This window comes from Schistocerca gregaria, chromosome X (assembly GCF_023897955.1).
Source record: "Schistocerca gregaria isolate iqSchGreg1 chromosome X, iqSchGreg1.2, whole genome shotgun sequence".
Taxonomy (NCBI): Eukaryota; Metazoa; Arthropoda; class Insecta; order Orthoptera; family Acrididae; genus Schistocerca; species Schistocerca gregaria.
This window is the reverse complement of record NC_064931.1, coordinates 171,135,670-171,162,081: the sequence shown is the minus strand read 5'-3', so window position 1 is coordinate 171,162,081 and position 26,412 is coordinate 171,135,670. Positions and strand designations below refer to the sequence as shown.

General features: G+C 38.6%; 1 protein-coding gene across 1 annotated transcript in view; it reads left to right on the top strand.

Moving 5' to 3' along the window:
• The first annotated feature begins 586 nt into the window (after positions 1-586).
• The window catches only part of LOC126298559 (dual specificity protein phosphatase MPK-4-like), a 132,909-nt gene continuing 107,083 nt past the window's right edge, over positions 587-26,412 (top strand). The window contains exons 1-3 of the mRNA XM_049989918.1: positions 587-1,023; positions 1,170-1,340; positions 24,221-24,352. Coding sequence (XP_049845875.1) covers positions 1,232-1,340; positions 24,221-24,352 — 241 coding nt within the window. The 5' untranslated portion in view covers positions 587-1,023; positions 1,170-1,231. The remainder of the gene's footprint in view (positions 1,024-1,169; positions 1,341-24,220; positions 24,353-26,412) is intronic.

Sequence of the window (26,412 nt, the reverse complement as noted above, 5' to 3'; positions counted from 1 at the left end):
ATCAGTGGGACATTACACGAACATACTTCACATGTCTTTTTTTCCTTACAATAGTTGTCACACCATGGCCATACGATCATGTAAACTTTCAATCAATAACCAGTAAATAATCGTTTTAATTGGTTTGCAACGGTTGCCACAGTAGAGAACTACATTCATGTACTTCGTAAATTACACAGCTTACCATACTTGTTTTATTTGTGATTAGTTGTTGTTGCTGTGGTTTACGAATGTATGCTGGAGTCAAAGAGCCCCTGGTGCATTGAAATGTTTACTGGAAATTTTTCAGACTCTCTTCGTCCGCCCTGCGTACTTTCTGCTAATGTTTTTCAGGGCAAACAACTCAATCGAAATACATACGAGTTCCCCATCGCCGAGGGCCGATGTGTTCCCTACAAAGACAAGAGTTCTATTTGGCATAAATATTAGGCAGCGATAATGTACCGTTCTTGGCATAGCACTTTCGTGGCAATATATTGACACAAATTATTGCACAAGAAATAATGAGCGTGTGAGGACCCTTTTACTCTCTGACTATAACACTATATTTTATATAACATTGGCAACTTTCTTCTATCTCATAGCGATGCAGTTTCATTATCATTGTCATAGCTCCAGCTACTTAGCATTCATTTTATTATTGTAAATAAGTTTTACCGTATGTAATGTAAACAGTTCCATATTAGTCGATGGTGTTAAAATAAAATATGTTTGACTGTTGTTTGTGCATGAATGTTTAATACAAACGTGTAAAGACTGGATTTAACTTTTAAACAGAATTTATGCGCTTTATAGTTATATATTTTACAAATAACCAGTTTAAATTGTTGAAATGTAATACACTAAAATAAATGAAATTGTAAAGAACTTGTACCAAATCTTGGAATTACTTCTGCTATGTTCGCTGCGTTTACCTCAAAAATTTCTTCGGTAATGTCAAGGCAGTTGGCAGCTCTGGTGATTGTGTTGTGCGTGTGTTTTTCAAACTGTTGCTTGTTGTGTCCTCGTAGTGAAACTATATAGGTAAATTTTAGTAAAGTAGTGATTTATTAGTGTTTTCCCTCTTAATCGTTGTTTACGTGTAATATGTTTTATGTTCAGTAAACTAGTAATATTGTCATTAATGTTCTCGTAGACTGAAATAGAAATATTGAAAAATCAATTGACAGGTCCTCAGAAATTTTACCTAGAACTTTGTTGTTGGCCACTAAGTTTAGAAGATAATCATCGAATGGATTGCACGAAAGGCTTGAAACTGAAAGAAGTAAGCGTTTTGTTGCGAGACGATTTTAACGCAGGACCAACTACACTTAATGAAATAGAGCCGAAATTATGGATTGGTAAGTCATTGCATGCACAGTTCAGTGATTGCCTGAACCAAAATCTGAAACTAACCATTTTAATTCTTCTGCACTTTTGATATAAATTTCTAGATAAGATACGAAGAGTGCTGTAATCCACTGAAGTAAGAATTTCTGTTCGACTTAGTTTATAAAATTCGAGAGCTTTTTCAATAAACCTTTTTGTGTGCCTCGTAGTTAATTTTCTTCTAAACGCAAATAATTTATATGTGTATGTTGTCTGCTTTTCTCGTTGCACATATGTTATCGTTTTTTTTCTTTTAGATATTAGCATTGTATTACTTTCGTAAACATGACATTTTATCAAATAATGTCACAATTCACCACCAGAAACTGATAGTTAATATTCCTTTATTAGTATCTATTCGTCCTCAGACCTTCATAAGGTAACGTAATACATTTGAAACAGCTTGAATGGCTGTATAAAAATCCATTCACTAGCAGCTGCGAGACTGATGACCTTAGCTGTTTAGTCCCCATAAAACATCCCAACAACCACCACCACTAGTAGCTCTTGGTAGTGAACCATGACGTTTTTTAAATACATAAGAGCTGTGGGCCACAGCTTTCTCAAAACGCCAGGTTTTTGGTATACTCTCCGAACACATTAGTTTTCTCCTGCCTTCTATTTTGTATAACAGTCATTGCAGCACTATTCATTTCTTCTTCCATTGGTTTTCTTTTAGTTGTCCAAGGTTTAGTAAAACTCAGCCTTATTGTCAGCTTGTTACAGGTGACTGACTATCCCCAATGTTCAATCTTGTCTTCTTGATACAAATGTTTTGAATTCCCAGAAAAACTGTACATAGGGCTGCCGGGGGAATGTAAGATGGCGAGACAGCTGAATTGTGAATCAGTGTTTCAGATAAGTGATCAGTTTTTATTGTTGAAAGCAATAACATGTTTTCTCTTAATGATACACGCATAGGTGTTGCCAGCATCTGCACGTTGGTGGCCTGTTGTAAACTTTAGCCAAATTCCCACATCCTTTCCCATGGCTTAATGATCAAACAGAACCAGAAACAACTGCATTACATTGATTGGAATGCATGATGTAAATGACGTGACATTTTATCACTAAAATACATGTAAAAATACTGTGCGTGTGATGCAGTGAATATCTTATGACAAAAAATATGTGCCACTCCGGAAAAATCAAATCCCCTGTTTTTTTGCAGTCAGTCACCTAAACCATAACAACGGAGGCATTGAAAATCTCATTATTCCATTTTTTTAAATTTTACAAGTAAAGCAACAGTTGGTTCTTAAAAAACATTTAATGTGGTACAAATAATTTTGCTACATTTGTAACTAACTGAAGAGCCAAAGAAACTGGTACCTCTGCCTAATATTATGTAGGGCCCCTGCAAGCATGCAGTAGTGCTGCAATGCGACATGGCATGGACTTGACTAATGTCTGAAGTAGTGCTGGACACCATGAATTGTGTAGGGCTGTCCATAAATCTGTAAGAGTACGAGAGGGTGGAGAGATCTTCTGATCTGCAAGCTGCAAGGCGTCCCAGATATGTTCTATAATGTTCATATCTGGGAAGCTTGGTGGCCAGCAGAAGTGTTTAAATGCAGAAGAGTGTTGCTGGAGTCACTCTGTAGCAATTCTGGACTTGTGGGGTGTCGCATTATCCTGCTGTAATTGCCCAAGTCCGTTGGAATGCACAGTGGACATGAATGGATGCAGGTGATGAGGCAGGATGCGTATGTACATGACACCTGCCAGAGTCATATCCATATGTATCAGGGGCCCCATATCAATCCAACTGCTGACGCCCAACACCATTACACAGCCTCCACCAGTTTGAACAGTCCCCTGCTGACATACGAGGGGTCCATGGATTCATGAGGTTGTCTCCATACCCGTACATGTCCATCCAGTCAATACAATTTGAAACGAAACTCGTCTGACTAGGCAGCATGTTTCCAATCATCAGCAGTCCAATGTCAGTCTTCACGGGACCAGACGAGGCGTAAAGCTTTGTGTTAGGCAGTCATCAAGGGTATACGAGTGGGCTTTCGGCTCCTAAAAACCTCATGATGTTTTGTTGAATGGCTTGCACATTGTCGCTTGTTGATAGCAGCAATGTGCAGAAGATTTGCACTTCTGCCACATGGAATGATTCTTTTCAATCATTGGTCCCATTCTTGCAGGATCTTTCTCCGTCCACAGTGATATCGGAGATTTGATGTTTTACCGGATTTCTGATATTCACGGTACACTTGTGAAACGGGCATACGGAAAAATTCCCATTTCATTGATACCTCAGAGGTACAGTGTACCATTACTCGTGCGCCAACTATGACACTATGTTCAAACTCACTTAAATCTTGATAATGTACTATTTTAGCAGAAGTAACCAATCTAACAACTACACCACACACGTTGTCTTATATAGCTTTGTCGACCATAGCACTGTGTACATCTCTTTGTATTTGAAAATGCATGCCTATGCCAGTTTCTTTGACGCTTCTGTGTATGTGGTGGAATACTAGTTATTGACAGATTAGAGAAATCAATGCACTTTCAGTTCTCTCACTTATAATGTATTTACTGCTTACTGGAATCGTGAGGTTTTCACAGACAGATGGAGTTACGAGGTTTTGATTGCCTACCATCGATGTACACCATCAGGATACCCCTCCAGAACTGACTCAGGTTTTCATTGCTAATTATGTTTATTCCTCTGTTGTTCTCAAACACTGGCACTGGACGTCCTTCCATAGAATATGAGGAAATTGGGGAAAGATGATGGGTGGAGGACCGACGTACCCTCCAATAGGGTTGTGTATCTTTTTACTTAAATATGCTTACATGAAATTAATTAAATCAGTGAAAGAAAAAAATTAATAACATGAACTGATATCTACAAAATCTGTCCAGAAATAGGAACTTGCTATTAACAATGTGGCCTTAATGCTGTTCAGGCTCTGAGAGATCACTATGAAGTCACATGCATTTTACCATTAGTGGAAAGGACCAGTATGTTATGGACTTATGCTTAGCCTGTCGAATTGTAGTTTGAGCTGCCTATAGTTAGTGAATTTCAACAAGCTCAAAAAAAGTGTCAATGTTTCCAGTTAGATTTTTACACAAGAATTAGAATCGCACAAATTAATCAATGTTCTCTAGGAGAAAAAAAAATTGAACTGAGTCATCTTTCTAATTGCTTCACAAATATATATAGGCTGTAAAACAGATATGTTTTAGTTCCAAGTCATTGTAAATATGTACTACTACATTTGATATGCTCATGACAGTCGGTATCTCTGTTGCTACTTCTGATGCAATTTTCCCCCATTTCACAGGGCAGTCTTTCAGATCATCTTATGCTCTACTGAATCAACAAATGATTTGCAGTGATTATTCTCTATTTCAGGCAGATGAGGACAAATCCAGTAAGAAAGAATAAATCATTAGGTGATAGCATTAAACAACACACCGTGCTAATAATTCCAGACCTGAAAACAACTCTGTTGCCCATAACTGCTAGCCAATATCAGAATGACTCACTAACAAACCACCACAAACACTTCCAGTATTATTCTTACACACAGCACCAAAGCAGTCCAATGAATCGCAAGCAACACTCACCAACAGTTTATGAACATATGCATCCCTCACTAGAGTGTGCCACCCATCATTCCAACATGCCCTCTGCAAACACGATCCATTTCAGTACGCCACACCATCATGACGTCACAAAGTGAGTGCAAGCAGATGGGTGGTACTATGAGCTGTGGTTGACTTTCAGTTTCTGCATAACAATTTGATCAGAATTCTTTGTGAAGAAAACCCAAAACATGAGTTTCCATCTAAAATGTAGTATTTCACATACACTGAAAGAAAAATTGTTTCAAATATAAATTTCTTCCCTGTACATGGCACATAAATTGATAATCCAGGATTAAATTCTCATTAGACACAAGTTTGAATTTGTTATGGCATGACTCAAAAGAGTAATCTTTTTGTTCCTGTGTGTCTGAGCCAGTATTGTGGTCTCACAAAATCTCTTTGCAGTAAAAACTACCTGTACAGTAATATTCATCATGTTGTTTTAGTTTCACTGAGCTTCTAATTTCATGCAAGACAAAAAATGTCTTTTGAAGCCCAGTAGGATTCCCAGCCTGTGGCCCACATACCTGTGATGGAAGTGTTTATACTGGTTCACTAACCAGCAGTCAAACTATCACCTTCCAACCTAACGTAGACCTTCACTGCACTACAGACCATTCTGTCACCTAAAGTTCATATGTTCTCAAAACTAATAAAGGTGCAAAAGAAACATTGACAGTGTTTTGTTCTGTTTCTGTTTGCTCACGTATGGCATCACATGCCACATTATCATTAGGTTACAGGATGAAGCTGACATCCCTTAAGGGTAGATTAAGTTGCAGGAACGTATTTCAGTGATAATATTTCAAGTCATTTATCATATTCATGTTTTTTCCATGAACGTAATTCAGTTAAATTTTTTTTGGTCTGTCTGATCTTTAAGCCATAGAAAAGGGGTAAGAGAACTCAAATCACCTGTATCAAGATGACTTGAGTAAGATTGGGGAAAACAAGTCACATACAGTTAGCAGATTGGCAAAATGGATGTAATTCAAATAGAATTTGTCTCTTACTGTGGAGAATCAACAGAAGAAAGAGATAGTGCTGTAATGCCTGTTATACCAAGTATAGAGCAGAATGAGAAAACTGATGGGAGTGCGAAGAGTACTCAGGAAAATGTCATTTTGATGAAAGAACACAGTGTAGTACATATGCAGTGAGGAAAGTACACAGTTTTTAAATACAAGCAATTGGGTGATTCCAAGCATCAACCATGATGTGTGATGCAATTATGTGGTGTCTTGACACTATACCACTTTGTGTGGAAAAATAACACTGACATTGTTTATTTGGCTCTGTATTATTACAGCTACATGGATACTCTGCAAATTCATACTTAAGTACCTGGCATACGGTTCATCGTACCACCTTCACAGTAATTCTCAATTATTCCACACTCGAACAGGGCGCGGAAAAAACCAACGCCTATATCTTTCCGTGAGCTCTGATTTCCCTTATTTTATCATGATGATCGTTTCTCCCTATGTAAGTTGGCATCAATAAAATACTTTTGCATTCGGAGGAGAAACTTGATGATTGACATTTTGTGAGAAGATTCTGCCCAACGAAGAACGCCTTTGTTTTAATGGTGTCCATCCCAAATCGTGTACCATGTCTGTGACAGTCTGTCCCCTGTGAATGTAGGTTTTCCCAGTGTATACTGCTGATGAAATCTTCATGGGCTTCCATCCGGGTAGCTGTATTAAAAATCTGCGACGTTTCAGTGAGTGTCATTCTCATTGGCGAACTTTGCCAGAAGATGATGTTAATGGCCCAGATGGAAGCCCGAGAAGATTTCATCAATCTGCCACCTATTTCTCGGTAATACAAAATGTGCTGCTCTTCTTTGAACTTTCTCAATGTATCCTGTTAATCTTGTCCGGTAAGGATCCCAGACCATGCAGTAGTACTCCAAAAGAAGAGAGACAAGCATAATGTAGACAGTCTCTCTGGCAGATCCATTACATTTTCTAAGTGCTCTGCCAATAAAACGCAGTCTTTGGTTTGCCTTTCCCACAACATTTTCTGTGTGTCCTTTCCAATTTAAATTGTTTGGAATTGTAATTCAAAGGTGTTTAGTTGAATTTAAGGCCTTTAGATTAAACTGATTTATCGTGTAGTCGAAGTTTAATGGATTCCTTTTAGCACTCACTTGGATGACCTCACATTTTTTATTATTTAGGGTCAATTGCCAATTTTTGCACCATTCATATATCTTTTCTAAATCATTTTGCTCTCCTGATGAGTTAACTAGATGCTAAACGACAGCATCATCTGCAACAATGTAAGACGGTTGCTCAGAAAGAACAGCAGAGAGCCTATAACACTACCTTGGGAACACCAGAAGTCATTTTTGTTTTACCTGATGACTTTCCGTAAATTACTGGGAACTGTGATGCCTCTGACAGGAAATCACAAATCCAGTCAGATAACTAATATGATATTCCATAAGCACGCAGTTTCATTACAAGCCACTTGCGTGGTACTATATCAAAAGCCTTTTGGAAATCTAGAAATACAGGATCAATTTGAAATCATTTATCAGTAGCACTTTGTGTCTGTGTGTCTGTGTGTCTGTGTGTGTGTGTGTGTGTGTGTGTGTGTGTGTGTGTGTGTGTGTGTGTGTGTGTGTGTGTGTGTAAAGAGCTAGTTGTGTTTCACAAGAACAATGTTTTCTAAATCTGTGTTGACTTTGTGTCAATAGACCGTACTCTTAATATATGTTCCCAAATCCTGCTGCATATTGACATTAATGATATGGGCCTGTAATTTAGTAGATTACTCCTATAACCTTTCTTGAATATTGGTGTGACCTGTGCAACTTTCCAGTCTTTGGGTACAGATCTTTTGTTGAGTGTGCGGTTGTATGTGATTAAGTATGGAGCTATTGCATCAGTATACACTGAAAGCAACCGAATTGGTGTACAGTCTGGGCAGAAGACTTGTTTTTATTAAGTGATTTAAGTTGCTTCATGACTCCAAGGATATCTACTTCTAAGTCACTCGTGTTGGCAGCTGTTCTTGGTTCAAATTCTGGAATATTTACTTCTTCTTCTTCTTCTTCTTCTTCTTCTTCTTCTTCTTTAGTGGAGGAATTTTGGGAGGCTGCATTCAGTAACTCTGCTTTCGTAGCACTGTCGTCGATAGTATTTCCATTGCTATCGCGCAGAGAAGGCATTGACTGTTTCTTGGCCCTAAAATACTATATGTATGACCAGAATTTCTTTGCAGTGAAACTTGTGGAGACAGACAGATCTGTAGCACACCCTGAGGCTTAGGTTAGGTTGAAAGATGACAATAAGGTTTGAATTGGTGACGCCAACAAATGTGATGTAATGAGAATAATTATAATTCTGGTCATGTTGTTGCATACTGTATGTATGCTGGATTTTGATGTGTCCATCCTTTTGGTGATCAAAACTGGCAACACTGTGAACACATTACACATGAGAAAGAAATAAGATTTTGTGGCCCCCACCACTTAACCCACTGAAACATAAAGTTATTTTAATTGAGGTATAGTGTGTGTACAAGTATCTTCCATACTGTCTGGAGTGCTGCTTTTCGAGTGTGGATGCAGAAGGAAAGAAGCTTAACATCTCATTGATGAAGGAATTATTTGTCACACTAGAAGTAGATCAATATGGGTAAGTTCGGCTGCAGTACATATTTAACCTGTGACATGCAACATGTGCTGCTGCTGTTTTGTTGATAACAGTTAATGCTGGATGGTTCCCACAACAGATTCAATTTGAATTTGTGTCGGGTATATTTGTCTGTTTATTTAACTCATTCACTGATGCTCTCTTACTGTTGTAACATTGGAGCAGCTGGATGTGAAAGAGTAGTACACTTCTGTATAATTCAGAAAATAATTGCTGTGTCCTTTTGCCTTGAATGTAATGTTCAACCAGGATACTTATGACAAAACATTTACATTATCAAATATTAGTTGTTTTTTGACTTTGAAAATACAGATTCAGTATGGTGTCTTCTTAATAAAACATTTGATTTCTAATATTACATCATCTCTAATTGGTGCTACTGTGAGGTGTTCTTTTTTAAATCGAATTTTTTGGTGCACCAACTGATACTTCTATAAGATGTATGGGTAGTGATAGAAAATTAGAATTAGAATATTTGACAAACTGCCTGTTGGCTTCTGTTTTTCTGACATTTCTCCAGCATGAATGGCTGGCGTTGTCAAAGCTTCACCCCCAATTGCTGGTGGTGGACTAGGTGGTGGAAAGTGAAGCTTTGACAATGCCAGCCATTCGTACTGGCTTAATGCCACAAAAATAATCAAACAAACATTAGCCGAAGAACCCAAGAGGCATTTTGTCAACAATTAGCCACGAAAACATTAACAATTCAGTTAGAATATTTGTTTGTTTACATGCACACTCACATTGTAAACTGAATATGCTTAGATACAGACAGGCCACTACCCTATATCAGTGTTGCATGATTATTGATATTAGCCTTTCCTTTATTTATTTCATTCCCTTAAATATTTATTAATTTTGCATGTTAGCAAGCAAGGTGTCATTTTGTGTTTCAAAACTATTTTTTTGTTTGCTGTAATGCCATTTTCTGCTCACACATATGCCCATAGATAATTTTACTTATGTAATTTGGTCCCAGTTTACCTCACTGTGTAGGTGATAGAATTATCTCACCCTTTCTGCAGTCACAGTAATTTTTAAACATTGGTTTATCTGTATACATTACATACTAAAAGAGTGTGGCACAAGTAACATTGACATTCACAATAATTACTGCCTGTCTAATCTGAGGTGGTGGGGGGGTTCAATAAGTAGGGAGAAGTCACAGTTTGTCTTTGGTATTGCCATTTTCAGATAATGCCAAGAGACACATGGGAGAATTGCATGTACAGCACAGCTAATAGCTGATCTTGTGTTCATAAACTCTCCCACAGTAGCACCTCTTCTTGAACACCTCAGAGTTCGAAGTTCACATAAATGGGTCATGATGTTCATTCAATAATGTACATGACACCAACAGTTTGGTTAACATTCCACACACTTTATTCCTTGTGGAATTCACTCATTTACTACGGTGATGACTTTTTACACTATGAAAAATAATTAGCGTAAAGTCTATAGACTAGCACTCGCAATTAGCATGGGAAGTAACGTCTTCTCTTATTGCACAAGATTAATGGTTCAAATTTATCAAAAAATGACACAGTTCCAATTTAGTATAGTCTTTTGCAATTTGTTAAAGGTGCTTACAATTTGGTGATTCATTTAAATTAGTCCATTACACAAATCACTGGGTCAAACAGTAGCTGGTTTTATGAAAGTAAAATTATACACTCTTGACAATCGCAACACAGTTCAGAAAAATTTTCATTAATATTGCATACTCCAGTCACTGAAAAATAATTAAACATTAAAGTTCATTAGTTTTGCCGTTTCCAATGTATGTGTTCTCTCATGAGGGATGTACATAATATAAAACTGGTAAGTGGACCTTCCCTGGAAGTATAAACAAATGATGTTGTTGAAACTTGGTGGGTGTGTAGAGGGAGCAAAATAATGCAATACATGTATTTTTGTTTCTGCCCAATTTCACTTTTTAAGAGGTAAAACATCCCGATAGGTAATTTGGCATATTAAGTTTAGAGAGAATATCCTCGAAACAATGATATATAAAATATATTATTCTCATTTAAATGTTGATATTTAATTAATATTCTTGAAAATTGTATAATCAACTTTTGTAATAATTTGAAATTTTGTTCAATACTCCACAACCATTAATTAATTTTGAGAAATGAAAACTTTTGTTACAACATAAATTATAGAAGGCTGAGCCCACATACATTCATGTGTAGTAAAGGTGCTCTCTGAAATACCATTTCAAGCTGCACAGAATGTGCTATAGAATTATTTGCAACATATCTAATCAAAACATTCGAATATTAATTATTATTCTAATTATTTATTTTACTTACATTTGTTTTATGTTTTAAATTGTTGTTTTTATATTCATATTTATTTACCATTTCACATTAGTGTATTTTGCTAATTAAAATAATACATTATTGTTATACAAACTCATTACAATAGTGATAATCTGTAAACAAATGCTTAAAACATAATGCTTTTTGCCATACACATAAAATCAACAAAATTTCTTCACATTATACACACAATGGAGAGCGCAATATAAAGCAAAATTCAGGAGGATTTCAAATTGTAGTGGGTGATTCATTAAACATCATTATTTAATTTAGGCAAAAATCAAACAGTGGATTTAAATTAGGCATATATCAGTTCATTGGTAAGACTTCTGGTGAAAAGAATTGATTGTGTACTAGTGACTGCAGCTTCATTATATTATTTCTCAAGTGGATATTGACATCATAATCATTCAACAGAACTAGATCTGAAAATCTCATAAAATTCTTCCAACTTGGAAGCCATATATGTCCCCCAGCTGTACCTTTGCTTTGCGCATTTGGGGGAATAAGTTTCTTGTCCTCAAGTACAAGGCTCAAAATGGTTTTATCAGACTGACTACCTGTCTTTTCATAGTTTTAAAAGAAGCTAATAGCAAGTTTGGACAGAGAATTTGAGAATCTGTTTTTGAAGCTACAGATGTCCATGTGACAACATTGAAATCTGGTAAACAAAAATCTGAGTAGGTCAAGAGGTATTTGAAACATGTTTTGACGGTGTTGTGTATTTTTATACCTACATTTTATTTTAGACATTGTCTATCAAAAAGGCATTTGGAAATGTATGAATATAAAAATAAATGTCGAATGGCATAATAGGGGAACCTAAATCTTTTGGTTTTGGTGGTATTATTTAACTGTTATGTTAATATAATGGTTGGAGTTCTATGTTCTAGGATGGTTCATGCTAAATCGCATACTTCGGGACACGGTTCCTGAAACACATGCCAGAAGGTGTGAGCTGTGTAATGTTCTTGATGTGTGGTGCATGTATTAGATACTACATTTCATTATTATGTCTTTAATTGTCATTAATAAAAGATCTTGTAATAATGATCACTAGAGAGGCCGCTGTTGTGTCTGGTGTTGACAGTGAGTATAGCTGTGTAAGTCCATGTAAGCAGATAGCTCAGTTACATTTGTACCTTCAGTCTGACAAGTACTCTTCATTGGTATTGCAAATGTTACTGCTTGTATTTATGAGTCCACAGGGCTTTAATACTAGGTATGTTGATAAAAACAATCTCGTCTGTATGTTGTTACCTGTATAGTTGGGCAGATGAAGCATGTTGTAGGGCAGGCAGATTTTTGTTTTATCAACAGCACTGAAGATGGTCATACAGTGATTGGAATCAAATTGCAACAAAAATAAAGATTTCTACTTCAATGGCCAACGCTGACTCAGTTGTTATTAATATTGGTGTAAAGATCCTGGTGTATGCAACTCCTGATGGAGTCTCCATTCAAATAAAAGAAGTTATTCAGTATGTTATGGGAAATGAAAATTTAATTATGGTGGTATTTTGGGTTTTTATAGAGGGCAGAAGAAAGGAAAGAAAAGTGGTAGGAAAGCATGATCTGGGGAAAAGGAATGAAAGTGGAAGCCACTTGGTAGAAGTTGCACAGAGAAGAATAATGTAAACACTTGTGTGGTTGTTTTTTTTTTTTTTTTTTTTTTTAAGAATTATGAAAGAAAACTGTGTATGTGGAAGAGACTTACGGACATGTGATATCTGGCAGATTATGTACTGGTGAGGCAGGGATTTAGAAAAAATGTTTTATAACTGCAAAAATATAAAGCGCAGACTAGATGCCTTTCCACTATTGAGCAGTTTTACATTTTCTGTTCCATGAGAAATTCTCTCAAAACCTGCCATTTCGGCATTCATACAATGAATTGAAAGGAGTAAATGAATTATGATCTTCTGCAGGAAACAATTCCAGAAACCGAATACATTGTTTCAGCCATCTCTCTGTCATCTTACATTTTGCTACCAGTATGATCACTGAGGAACTAAATAGATTATTTTGATTTTAATCTACAAAAGACCAAACTTATTAGAATTTTCTCAGATCAGTTGGCAAGATTTTACTTTTCAGTTCATTGAACTGCATCTCACATTGCACTCCTTATGATCACTTTTCTGGTATCGTAGTGCAACACGTTTGAAGACCTGTGGGACAGTATGGACATCAGTGATGGCCACTAGGCAGTGCTGCTGCAATTTGGGGTGCTAATGTAAGCACCACCATAAGCCACACCTGTCCAGCCAGCCTGTTATGGCTCGCAGCTGCCCTATAAGGTCAGCAGTGGGGCCACTCTGTCCTTTACTTGTGATTTTTCCGTATACTGTATCACTCTTGCTACACACTGTTGTCTTAGTTCTGAATTCCCTGTGTCTTAGTATTCAATCTGATTTGCCCTTTGGACTTGTTATTATGCTGTGCCATCCCCATTGTCTGTCATTCTCTCATTTTGTCCATCTGTTGTTCTTTGGCAACTTGCTGTCAACACTCTTGGCCAAGTCGGCCAGCCAATATTGCTTCTGTTGTCATCCTCGGATTTGTTGGGTTCCTGTCACTATAACTTTAACTGAACCCAGCCCTTTCTTTCCCCCAGCAAGTATTTGACTTTGCTTAATCTGTGATGTTCTCGTTGCTATAGTAGCAACTTTTTGGAATGGCTTTTGAACCATGGTGTGTCTGTTCTTTCCCTAAAAACCTTCCTCAACAAAAATTTATTTATGGCATTTTGTATCATGCTGTTTAATTTCATTCATTCGTGTTCCACATCTTTTCACATCCAGCAAATGATATAGGAACTTGTTGACAGTATTCAGGGGAAGGTCTATTTAATTAGCTATTTATGGCATTGGGTAATCGAATATTTTGAGGAATTATGGCACTCTGCCAAGAAAATACAAACAGAAGAGGAATGAAACACTTGATTAACAACTTTAGTGCTTGCCTGAATGAACACTTGAAAGTACAGTAGTCCACTCCAGACGGTCTACAAAGTAACTCTTGGAGGAAGGTACACACAGCAAATATCAAACAACAGAGCCAGAGCAGATTCGGAGTCCAGGCCCAACCTACACAGGGGCCCTCTGACTTACTGTTCCATGATTAACTGAACTCTCTTGAGCAATGTGCCACCACCTTACATCCCTTGTGGTGGCCATATCTCACATTGGGCTACACCTAGTCAATGACCTTTCACTTGCATGTCTTCATATTCAGCAAGCAGAATCATTCACAATGGCTACTGCTCTTGCTCGCAGGGGTTGCATTGGCCCCTTATGGGACACCTCCCTCCCCTGAGGAAAAAATTATGGGTACTGTGTTCTGTGACTACAAATTTGTATGTAAGTTTTAGTCTATTGTATTACTTTAGCATGAATGATTACATTTCTTTTAGACAGTTATTTATTGCATACCATGACTATAATTCTAGTTACCTGGAAGCAATACATAATTAACTTACAATGAAAGACACTTCCTATTCTGATTTCAAATCACTTCCCTGAAGGAGATGGACATTTACTTTATAATGACTGACACATCCTACCCTCATTAGTCGTCACCTAGAAAGAGAGAAACATTTTACTTTACAATAGTTGACATTTTGTTACTCTGATCATAATTCTTCTTTTAGCGTTTATGTCTGAGTTATAACATTTAGAGGCAGGGCATTATCTTCGTTTCTCAGATATTTAGTTCCAGTTCACACATGCCTAGCAGGTATACAGTATCTACCTTAAAATTTATCTTCAGTGTTTTTCAACACCCTTAGAGTAGGATAATATCTCACTAAATCCGTACCTGGGCACTGATTTACAAGTACGTTCCTAACACACATTTTCCTTCACCAGTTAGCGCCCATTCTGTTAAACAAAATTTTAAAATAGCCTCTACAACACTGTGGCTTTTCTATCAATAATAATTACCAAAGTTGAAAGCACAGAGGGTAACTAAAACAAGTAGAAGAATTTGCATGTTCAGTAATTGAAGCAGAGAGGCAGTAGTGTCATATCTAAAAGAGGAGTTCAAAACATTTACCTTAGAGGACATGTGGGTCAAGTTTAAATGAGTATTTCACCGTACACTTCATAGCCTTGTACCTAGTAGAACAATTCATATTGGAAGGGGCCCTCCATAGTGTACAGTCTCTGTAAACAAACTTCTAAAGAAAGAGTAACTATTGCCTTGTAGATATAAAAGAAAGCAAAGGGCTATAGGTAAAGAGGTGCTGAATGAAACACATTTACCTGGCAAATGGGCTATGTGTGAAACTTTCAGTGACAGTCATATCAACATCATATCAAAAAACCTGTCACACAACCCAAAGAAATTCTGATCGTATGTAAAGGCTATAAGTGATGTCAGAGCTACTGTCCAGACACTCGGGGATGGCATGGGAACTGATTTTTTGACCAAGGTGAGGTCACATGGTGGCTATCACTCTGATGCAAAGAATGTGTCACACCATTCCAAAAGATATGTGCACTGCTGTATCCATATCTACGTTATACAATGAAATGTCTGGCAGTGAATACTGGTACTTAATGCTCTACTGTACCTGATGTATTTCTCTCACTACAGTTGCAGAAGGAACATGTGAAGAGTGATTGCTTGTGTGCCTTCTTTATATCCTACAATTACTGTTACTGTCTTGGCATGTACATCAGTTAAATGTAGGTGAGTGTTGTTTAAATGAGGTGCATCTAAAATATTTAGTGAATGGACATACAATGAAATGTCAGTGTGTGTTAATAATTCATGAATGTATGTGCACAGAGATGTATGTCAAGGAGAACTAACATTGATTTGGGCACATTCATTACTAGTAAAAGTTTACAAAATGAATGCTGGAAGTGTAAATGTACTTACAGCCGATTCAGACTCTTCCAGAAAGGAAATGTCAGTGATGCACAGGTGCAAACAAGTACAACAGGTAGTGGTACAAATTTAGCTACTACCTCTTGAGATCAGTGAGTTTCAAAGTCTGTGGAAGACAGGGATCTCGATGACGGCCACACTAGACAGTACTGCTCTAATCTGTGAGCGCTGGTGCAGCACTGACTGTGCAGACGTGCCCATCTTGCCGACCCATCAGTGCTCACAGCTGTCCTTTAAAAGCCAGCAGTGTAGCTGGTCAGTCAGTCAGTCAGTCAGTCAGTCAGTCAGTCAGTCAGTCAGTCAGTCAGTCAGTCAGTCAGTCAGTCAGTCAGTCAGTCAGTCAGTCAGTCAGTCAGTCAGTCAGTCAGTCAGTCAGTCAGTCAGTCAGTCAGTCAGTCAGTCGCAGATTTCTCTGTGCTATTGTATTGCTCTCGCTACACATTGTTGTCTTGTTTCTGAATTCACTATGTCTCGTGTTTTGATCTTGGTTTATTCACTGGACTTGCTTTTTTTTGCTGTCTCTATTGTTTGTCTTTCTCTAGTTGTTGTCCACCTGTTTAATTTCCGGCGACTCACTGTGACACCCTCGGTCGGTTGGCCTGTTCCACTGGTTTTGGAATCATTCCTGCAGATTTTGGCCACTATAATTCACAAATATTTGAATAAATCGGTGAACCATTCCCAATTTATGTCACTCAAATTGACTGATGAACAGAAAGCATCATTGGAAGAAAAAAAAATTACTAGATTTCATTTATGTATATGACAGAGATCCATATTTTCTGCAAACGTAAAAACACGTGATGAGATTTGGTGCTACCTGTCAGATCAAAAGAAGGGTAAACATCCAACATGATCATAGTATACAGCTGTCTGTATCGTATTTTGACATGCACCCAAAGGCTTGTGACATCAGTGCTTGGATTAGAAACCTTGTTGATGGTTTTCAGTTTATAATGTTGTCGAAAGTGTGTTATGGCCACTCAATATGACATTGCATACGATCAAGAAGTTTTGTTTGTGTCTTTTGTTCTTTGTTTTATGATGCCATCCAATAAAATTTTACAGACTAGTTTGACCATATATTCCCTCTGAAAATCAGTTCTTAAAAATTTCCATGGGACGATTAATGTCATTCTTAATGTGATTTCTATTGAATATTGTTCACCTTATCTGTTGAAATCTTCGCCTCATCTGTTGAAATCTTTCAACAGTGGAATGTAAAATGTGTCCATGGATTCAGCTATTTCATGTATACATTTTATATTCCATGTTTGCTTACACACCATGTTCAGCAATATATTGGATGGTTATAATTAAAATTTCCCTATTTAACATGTTATAACACAGAAACTAGTTACCATATGAGTACCAAACGTGATTTAACTAATGTTCAGAGTATTGGGTGCATGATTTCTCTGCATCACGGCACCTCCATCCAGCTACAACAATGGCCACCAGATGTCATCATCAGTCATTGTGATTCCATAGTCTCACATACCTGACCAATTGCACTGCATGTGTTGCATATTAACATGAGCTTGGACAAAAGGAGCGGGTCTTTCTGGTGAATCTCTAACATCAAAACAACAGTAATGCTGCAGCCCCACTTTGAGAATATAGCAGGGTGAAAGGATTATGGAAGGGCCATCTGTCTCCTCCTGCTGTGCTGAGCATGAAGTAGTAATTCAAATAAACTGGAGAAATGACTGTCGCTCTGGGAAGAGGCCGACAACCAGTTGCACCACAGGTGGTTGATGGAATTGCTGTTCCTATGGCAGACAATGTTATACGCAATTCCTGATTGTCAGGCAGTGCGCATGCCGTGTCATGACAGTTGAATGTCCCATGGTCCACTGTACAGAAGGTGCTTCAAATCATTCTCAAATGGTATATATACAAGATCTATATCATACAATAGTTTGCACCACAGGGCACACAATGGCGTGTTTACTTCGCCCTCCACTTTCTTGCAAGGATTGAAGTTGATGAGGGTTGGCTTTGGACCATCCTATGGGAAGATGAAGCTCATTTTTCTCTGACATGTGAGATGAACACACAGAATTGCTGAGTGTGGGGATCTTCACATCCAGTCACTGTGCATGAAGCTCCTCTTTGTGGTGAAAGTGTCACTGTATGGTGTGGCTTCATGGCTACATTCAGTATTGCCCCATTCTTTTTTGAACAGGGTGGTACCCGAGGACCCAAGACATGCAGTGTGACTGGCCAGTACTACTGTGATATGCTTCGCCAGCATGTCATACCTGCCCAAACGGAGAGAGACAAATTGAACTCGACAATTTTCATGCAAGATGGTTCCCACCACACATTGCTTGTTAAGTTCACCTGCTTATCCGACATACATTTGGAAATGATCAAATTATCAGTTGATCATTTCCAAATGCTTGGCTGACATGATCACCTGATCCCACTCCCTGTGATTTCTGGTAGTGGGGCTACCTGAAGGACAGGGTTTATCAGGGGAACGTTCACACATGCTGATCTGAAGTGCAGCAAATCAAGAGAGGTAGCCAGAATACCTACGGATATGCTTCCTTCTGCTGTGCAAAATGCAATCCTGTGCTTTCAGACTCTTCTGGACACTGATACGCGCCATATTGAGCCCCTTTTGTAGCAGTAATGGCACTGGCGTGTAATGGTATGATGTACTGTAGCAGCACATTAAGTGTTTCAATTGAATTGATTTTGCAGTATTTCTCTTCCGTTTGTCCTTGTCATTAATGTTGCCAAGTTTGGTACTAGTATGTAATTGGCTTCCATGTTGTAACATGTAAAGTGGGGAAAGTTTAATTATAACCACCCGGTATTTGCTTCAAAACTTAAGATTGCAGAATTTTAGGAAATATTTATTTATTTATTTAATCATGCAGGGATTGTCTCTCGGTTACGTGATTTGTCATCACAGTGCAATGAAAAGAAATAACTCTGATGTACTTACACACAGATGCTTTGAGAGGGTGGAACAGATGGTTGACAGTGGTTCAAGGAATCATTCCAGCATTTTCTTGAATGATTTAGGAAAATTTAATGAAGATAATTGGATAGAGAAAACGCCATCCTCCCGAATATGTGCATTTGCTGCATTTGGTTGGCCCCTTTTGTGCTTTTAATCATACACAATTTGCAACAGATAACTTCTATACAAATTAGAAATTAAAGTCCATTGCCACGTTTTTCTGTCAGTGTGAAGACTAATCTCAGGAAGTGCTGTAGGGATTTTGATACAATTTTACTAACAGGTTGACTAGTCCACAAGGAAGTCCAGCTGTAGATACTTTGGAGCCAGGCTGAGTTTCTAGTATAATGTAGCAGATACTTCAGTTTCAGCATTTTGTTGACAGGGAACCAGCAACTTTATTACATTCCTTAAAATGTTTATTAACAGTTCTGTCAACAATAGCAGTATTTATATTAGGCAACTAGTTTCAATCCTTACAGGTTCATTTTCATGCCTGTCCTATTGAAGCTGCACTGACTGTGCCAGATCGTAATAATAAAAATCAGACTGGCAACACATGCTTTATAAGTGTTTGCAGAAGGCCACTTTGCTGTTTATCATTAAGATCAGCACTGTCCGTGCAGCCCAATTAGGACAGGCTTGAAAAAGAACCTGTAAAGTTTGAAACTAGTTGCCTAATATAAATACTGTGACTGTTGACAGAATCATTAATAAACAGTTTCAGGTATTGTAGTAGAGTCAGTGAAAGAAGATCCCTGATAGTTGCAATAGTCTTGGTGCATCTACTTTGCACATCTATGTCAACCATCCACCGAATGCAATTTTGTGTATGTGTCTGTGGCAATGTCTCAGTGTAGTCGCAACTGTATGGATGAATTGTTCTCACCTGTAGCCATTTGCACTTCACAGTTTAAAGGTAGCAACAACACTGACGGCTGTCAAGGATTCTCTCTTGCTGACTGTGCCATAGCCCCTTTTTTAATCATAATATACCACAGATTCAGCTTCATGTTTTGTGGATCATTTGTATGATTAATCATAATCCCAAAACAAACGAAAAAGTATCAGATGGTTGGAAGAAAACACTGGTCACACCTGTCTACAAGAATAGTACCAGAAATGATCCACGGAAGTACCAGCCAATATCTCTGGAGTGAATATATTGTAGAGTTTGAAAACATATAATGAGCTTAAACATAAGGAAGTGTCACCCTAACCACCGTCTGCTTCACGTCTGCTGTGCAGCGAGCTACCTTAATTTAAGTATTAACTGTATTTTTCTTACTTGTTACTTCTTCTTCCGTGTGTTTTTGATTTTAGGAAGCTTTAATTGTTGAGTGCTATTAATAGTGTTCCATAGATTTTGTGTTTGTTTTGAATACAGTCAGAGAGAGTCCTTTTAGTCAACCATAGTGCCAGTAGTGCTAGTGTTTGTTTTCAGTACAGTCCAGAGACAGGTAATGCTATTTTCATTGTTTTCTACAAGAAGTGGTTAGCAATCACAGTTTAGTCAATAATCAGCCGCCTTTAGTGAATTAGCAGTTGAGTTAAAAGTTGATTAAGTCTCTTCAGTAAATTGATTCCTTAGGATGGATAGGATGTGTGACTGCTGTGTACGGACGCAGGAGGAGCTGGCCACTCTTCGCGAACAGCTGAGTGTGTTGATGGCCGCAGTCAGCTGTCTTCAGGCTGCTGCCTCGGAGTGTAGCGGCAGGGGGAGTGGTGCGTCGCATGGTACACCCCAGGTGTAACATGCTTCACCCACTGTCCCTGCTGTTGAGACATCTTCGCGGGTACCTGGCGTGGTTGGGCCACCCTCTCCCCAAGGGGAGTGGCGGGTTCAGCGGTGTTCATGGCGGAGGGTAAATGTGGAGGCTGGCCGTGTGGCATCGCCCGCTCTGCCTGTGAGTGGACATGTGGCTGCTCCTTCAGCAAGGTCCGAGCAGGCAGACGGGGGGAGGGGTTTATTAGTTATTGGGAGCTCCAACGTTAGGCGGGTGATGGAGCCCCTTAGGGAAATAGCGGAAAGGTCGTGGAAAAAGGCCCGTTTTCACTCTGTCTGCTTGCCGGGGGGTCTCATCAGAGGTGTGGAGGAGGCCCTACCAGCGGCGATAGAAGGCACTGGTTGCACCCGACTGCAAATTGTTGCTCATGTCGGCACCAATGACTCCTGCCGTCTGGGTTCAGAGGTCATCCTCAGTTCGTACAGGCGGTTGGCGGAATTGGTGAAGGCGGAAAGCCCCGCTCGCGGGGTGGAATCTGAGCTAACTATTTGTAGTATCGTTCCCAGAACCGATCGCGGTCCTCTGGTTTGGAACCGACTGGAAGGCTTAAACCAGAGGCTCAAACGATTCTGCGGAGAGCTGGGGTGCAAATTTCTCGACCTCCGCTATCGGGTGGAGAAATGTAGGGTCCCCCTGAATAGGTCAGGCGTGCACTACACTGCGGAAGCGGCTACAAGGGTAGCGGAGTATGTGTGGAGTGCACATGGGGGTTTTTTAGGTTAGAGAATTCCCTCCCTAGGCCCGACAAGACGCCTCCCGAGACGTGGCAAGGTAGGGGTAGGCAAAATGCAACAGGGAATAACAATATTAATGTGCTAATAGTAAACTGCAGGAGTGTCTATAGAAAGGTCCCAGAACTACTCTCATTAATAAACAGTCACAACTAGGGACAGAAAGTTGGCTGAAACCAGATGTAAACAGTATTGAAATCCTAAACTCAGATTGGAATGTATACCGCAGAGACAGGCTGGACAGTGAAGGGGGAGGCGTGTTTATAGCGATAAGAAGTGCAATAGTATCGAAGGAAATTCACGGAGATCCGAATTGTGAAATGATTTGGGTGAAGGTCATGGTTAAAGCAGGCTCAGACATGGTAATTGGATGTCTCCATAGGCCCCCAGGCTCAGCAGCTGTTGTGGCTGAGCACCTGAAGAATAATTTGGAAAATATTTAGAGTAGATTTCCCCAGCATGTTATAGTTCTGGGTGGAGATTTTAATTTGCCGGATATCGACTGGGAGACGCAAACATTCATAACGGGTGGCATGGAAAAAGAATCCAGTGAAATTTTTTTAAGTGCTTTATCTGAAAACTACCTTGAACAGTTAAACAGAGAACCGACTCGTGGCGATAACATATTAGACCTTCTGGTGACAAACGGACCCGAACTATTTGAATCAGTTAATGCAGAACAGGGAATCAGCGATCATAAAGCGGTTACAGCATCGATGATTTCAGCTGTAAATATAAATATTAAAAAAGGTAGGAAGATTTTTCTGTTTAGCAAAAGTGACAAAAAGGAGATTTCAGAGTACTTGATGGCTCAACACAAAAGTTTTGTCTCAAGTACAGATAGTGTTGAGGATCAGTGGACAAAGTTCAAAACCATCGTACAATATGCGTTAGATGAGTATGTGCCAAGCAAGATCGTAAGAGATGGAAAAGAGCCACCGTGGTACAACAACCGAGTTAGAAAACTGCTGCTAAAGGGAACTTCACAGCAAACATAAACATAGCCAAAGCCTTGCAGACAAACAACAATTACGCTAAGCGAAATGTAGTGTGAGGAGGGCTATGCGAGAGGCATTCAATGAATTCGAAAGTAAAGTTCTATGTACTGACTTGGCAGAAAATCCTACGAAATTTTGGTCCAATGTCAAAGCGGTAGGTGGATCAAAACAAAATGTCCACTCTGTGACCAAAATGGTACTGAAACAGAGGATGACAGACTGAAGGCCGAAATACTAAATGTCTTTTTCCAAAGTTGTTTCACAGAGGAAGACTGCATTGCAGTTCCTTCTCTAGATTGTCGCACAGATGACAAAATGGTAGATATCGAAATAGGCGACAGAGGGATAGAGAAACAATTAAAATCGCTCAAAAGAGGAAAGGCCACTGGACCTGATGGGATACCAGTTCGATTTTACACAGAGTACGCGAAGGAACTTGCCCCCCTTCTTGCAGCGGTGTACCGTAGGTCTCTAGAAGAGCGAAGCGTTCCAAAGGATTGCAAAAGGGCACAGGTCATCCCCGTTTTCAAGAAGGGACGTCGAACAGATGTGCAGAACTATAGACCTATATCTCTAACGTCGATCAGTTGTAGAATTTTGGAACACGTATGAAGTTTGAGTATAATGACTTTTCTGAAGACTAGAAATCTACTCTGTAGGAATCAGCATGGGTTTCAAAAACAGAAAAGGCGATCGTGTGAAACCCAGCTCGCACTATTCGTCCACGAGACACAGAGGGCCATAGACACGGGTTCACAGGTAGATGCCCTGTTTCTTGACTTCCGCAAGGCCTTTGACACAGTTCCCCACAGTCGTTTAATGAACAAAGTAAGAGCATACAGACTATCAGACCAATTGTGTGATTGGATTGAGGAGTTCCTAGATAACAGAACGGAGATGATAGATAAACTCCAGTGGGAGACTCTGCAGGAGAGACTCTCAGTAGCTCGGTACGGGCTTATGTTAAAGTTTCGAGAACATACTTTCACCGAAGCGTCAAGCAGTATATTGCTCCCTCCTACGTATATCTTGTGAAGAGGCCATGATGATAAAATCAGAGAGATTAGAGCCCACACAGAAGCATACCGACAATCCTTCTTTCCACGAACAATGCGAGACTGGAATTGAAGGGAGAACCGATAGAGGTACTCAGGGTACCCTCCGCCACACACCGTCAGGTGGCTTGCGGAGTATGGATGTAGATGTAGATGTAGATGAACACCCCCATAGTGACCACAAAGTCAGGATTAGATCTGTAGCACAATGCACAGAGGCAGCAGCCATTCTTCCTATTCGCAGTATGCTAACGGACCAAGAGGAAACCTTAATGTATGGTACAGTGGGAAGTATCCTTTGCCATAAAATTCAGTGATGTGCTGAATATAGTTGTAGATGTAGATATTCCAAACAGATCTTGACAAGGATTTTGCAAACAATATTTCTTCATGAATAGGCTGCAGTGTCCTCAAGTACTGAAGAGTCAGTGACATGCAACTAAATTTTCAATCATTCCATATCGTGCTACTGCACAAATACATATTTGCGACCTGTGAGCACATTTGTGAGCCATTAATACTGTCACGAATTGCTGCTGCATTTTTAGTTGAGTGAAGTGTACAAGTCTCCATTTTTGTACATTTGATGTTAGTAACCATTGCTTGCATGAGATCAAATTCTTCTCTACGTAATTTGGAATATTTATGCAATTTTTTTCTAATAATACTTTTGGGTTTTTTACTAGATAATAATAATAAATAAGAACTATCATTCAGATATTTTAATATGATAATTTACATGCCTTTGTATATGAATTACTAAAAGTACTATTTATACCATGTGATGATCTCCTCCCTCAGGAAACCTTACAGCAGCAACTGATTTAGAAGCTCTGGAAAAATATAAAATAAATCACATACTGACTGTTGATTCTTGTCCTCTTCCCAAGAACATTGTCATGGGTCCAGGAATCAAAACAAAATTTATTCAAGGTAAGAATGGCAACTCGGAATTGTTTTGTATTCTTTCACACACTTTGTAATAAGTAACATTAAATATCATTACCTATATGCATCAGTCTCAATATAATTATGATCTGAAGGAAGCAGTTCACATCTCACTTGAAACCAAAGTGCACATAATATGAAAGTAACTGTGGAAAAACCAAAGTGCACATAATATGAAAGTAACTGTGGAAAAAAAAGAAAACACATTTCAGCTTGTACATACAGTGATACCTCGTTTCAAGTGGTGGCCAGAGTGGGAGAAATTTGCACACCTTTTCTTGTACATATCCAGTGTACCAGAAGGAAACTTGAGACATTGTATGTGTCTTTAAAGTTTTGTGTTGATTATTGATTCCATCTCACTATTGTAGGGTGAGTTAGTAACATGTTTTTGCAAAATTTAGTATGTTGTATAAAGTGACTGTTTACCAAAGGAAGAAAATGGAGTTTCAGAATTACCTCTAGAATAAATATTCGTTCTGCACAAGATAAAGAACTGCAGCTTTTTTGTGGATGTATTTTGCTAACCAGCAGCTCATTACTTTTTCTTCTCCAAATTCCTGTCATAAAACATGTAATTTTTCAGCTGCATGTTTCAGCATTTCTTGAACTAGAGGGAGGGTTTCTAAAAGAACTTTTTTCCTCCACTCATTTTGATGATTATGAAATCACTGTTGAACTTGAATCAGTAAGTCCCAGGCACTTAAAAAATATTATTAATAGGGATGATATTCCAGTGTTGTTGTTATTATTAGGTCTACAAAATTTTACTACTTGTAGACCACTTAGATCGTAAAACTATGGTGCACTCTTTATCTTTCCAGAAGTTCTTCATGTGTTGGCTGATGGCATACCTCTGTTCATTTGATATCTCTCCTAGGTTTTTTGTGGATGGGTGATTTTGCAGGATTGATCAGTAACCTGAAATTTTTCTAGTCCTGCGTGGTGTCTTTTGTGATTGTAAGTCTTCTGAAGTGCCTTCTTCTCTCTTCAAGCCATCTTCCTGAGTTTTTTTTTTTTTTTTTTTTCATTTTGAAATGAAGCTGAAAATGTTCTTCATTAGCCTATTCTCATTCACGCTATGAATATGGCTGTAAAACTTTAATCTCCTCTTCCATAATGTGTGTGGAATTGTTTCTGTATGTTTGTTTAAATGTTCATTTCTCTCATTAATCCCATTATTTTTGTTCTTTTGTGGCCCTAAATTTTTTTTTGTATTGGCCTTTTTCTCTCTTCCGGTCATTCTTATTCACCCATCTTATTCTGTCTAAGGCATTCAGATCTGTGTAGTGCTTCCTGTTACTGTTATTTGAAATGACACTGATCTTTTATTATTCAGTTTTGGGTGAAATTGTATGCAAATTCAATGTTTTTTTTTTTTTCGTCTTTCTTTACGTGTGGTGTTGCCTGATCCATTTGATTGCATCCGTTCTCCCAAATATTTAAACTTATCAACTCTTCCAATATCTCCATGTTGATTTGTATGTATTTTTTTCTCTCTGTGTGCATGTGTTCACTGTATTGTGTTTCCACACAAAATTGAAGAGAACTGGTGAGAGCTTATCACCCTGCTAAACTCCTGAGTTAATTCTAAAGGGTATGGGAACTTCTTGCAGAAATTTTTTCAAAGTCATGTCTGTGAGTGTCTGTTCAATTAATTGTCTGGTAGCTTTGTTGATATCTGCTTCTAGTGTCAGAAATACTGTCTGTCTGTCTACAGAATTGCAGGCTTTCTAAAATTGTTCAGATATAGGTGGCTGGAAGTAAAGGCATGACTCGGTAATGGCTGCTGTCTGTCATGTCTCCCTTCTTATATGGTAGATGGGTTATGGCTTGTTTCCAATCATCTGGTATTCTTCCTTTCTACCAGAAATCTTTAACAACCTCATGAATGATTTCAGCTGGTTGCTTCCCTCTCGGTTTCCACATTTGAGCTTATACCCTGTCTTTCCCTATTTTTCAACTGGCCAACGTATTTTTCAGCTCGATGCAGCGATGGTGGTTCTGAAGGGGGATTTTCGTCGCTGTTTAGAAGGTTCCTGAAG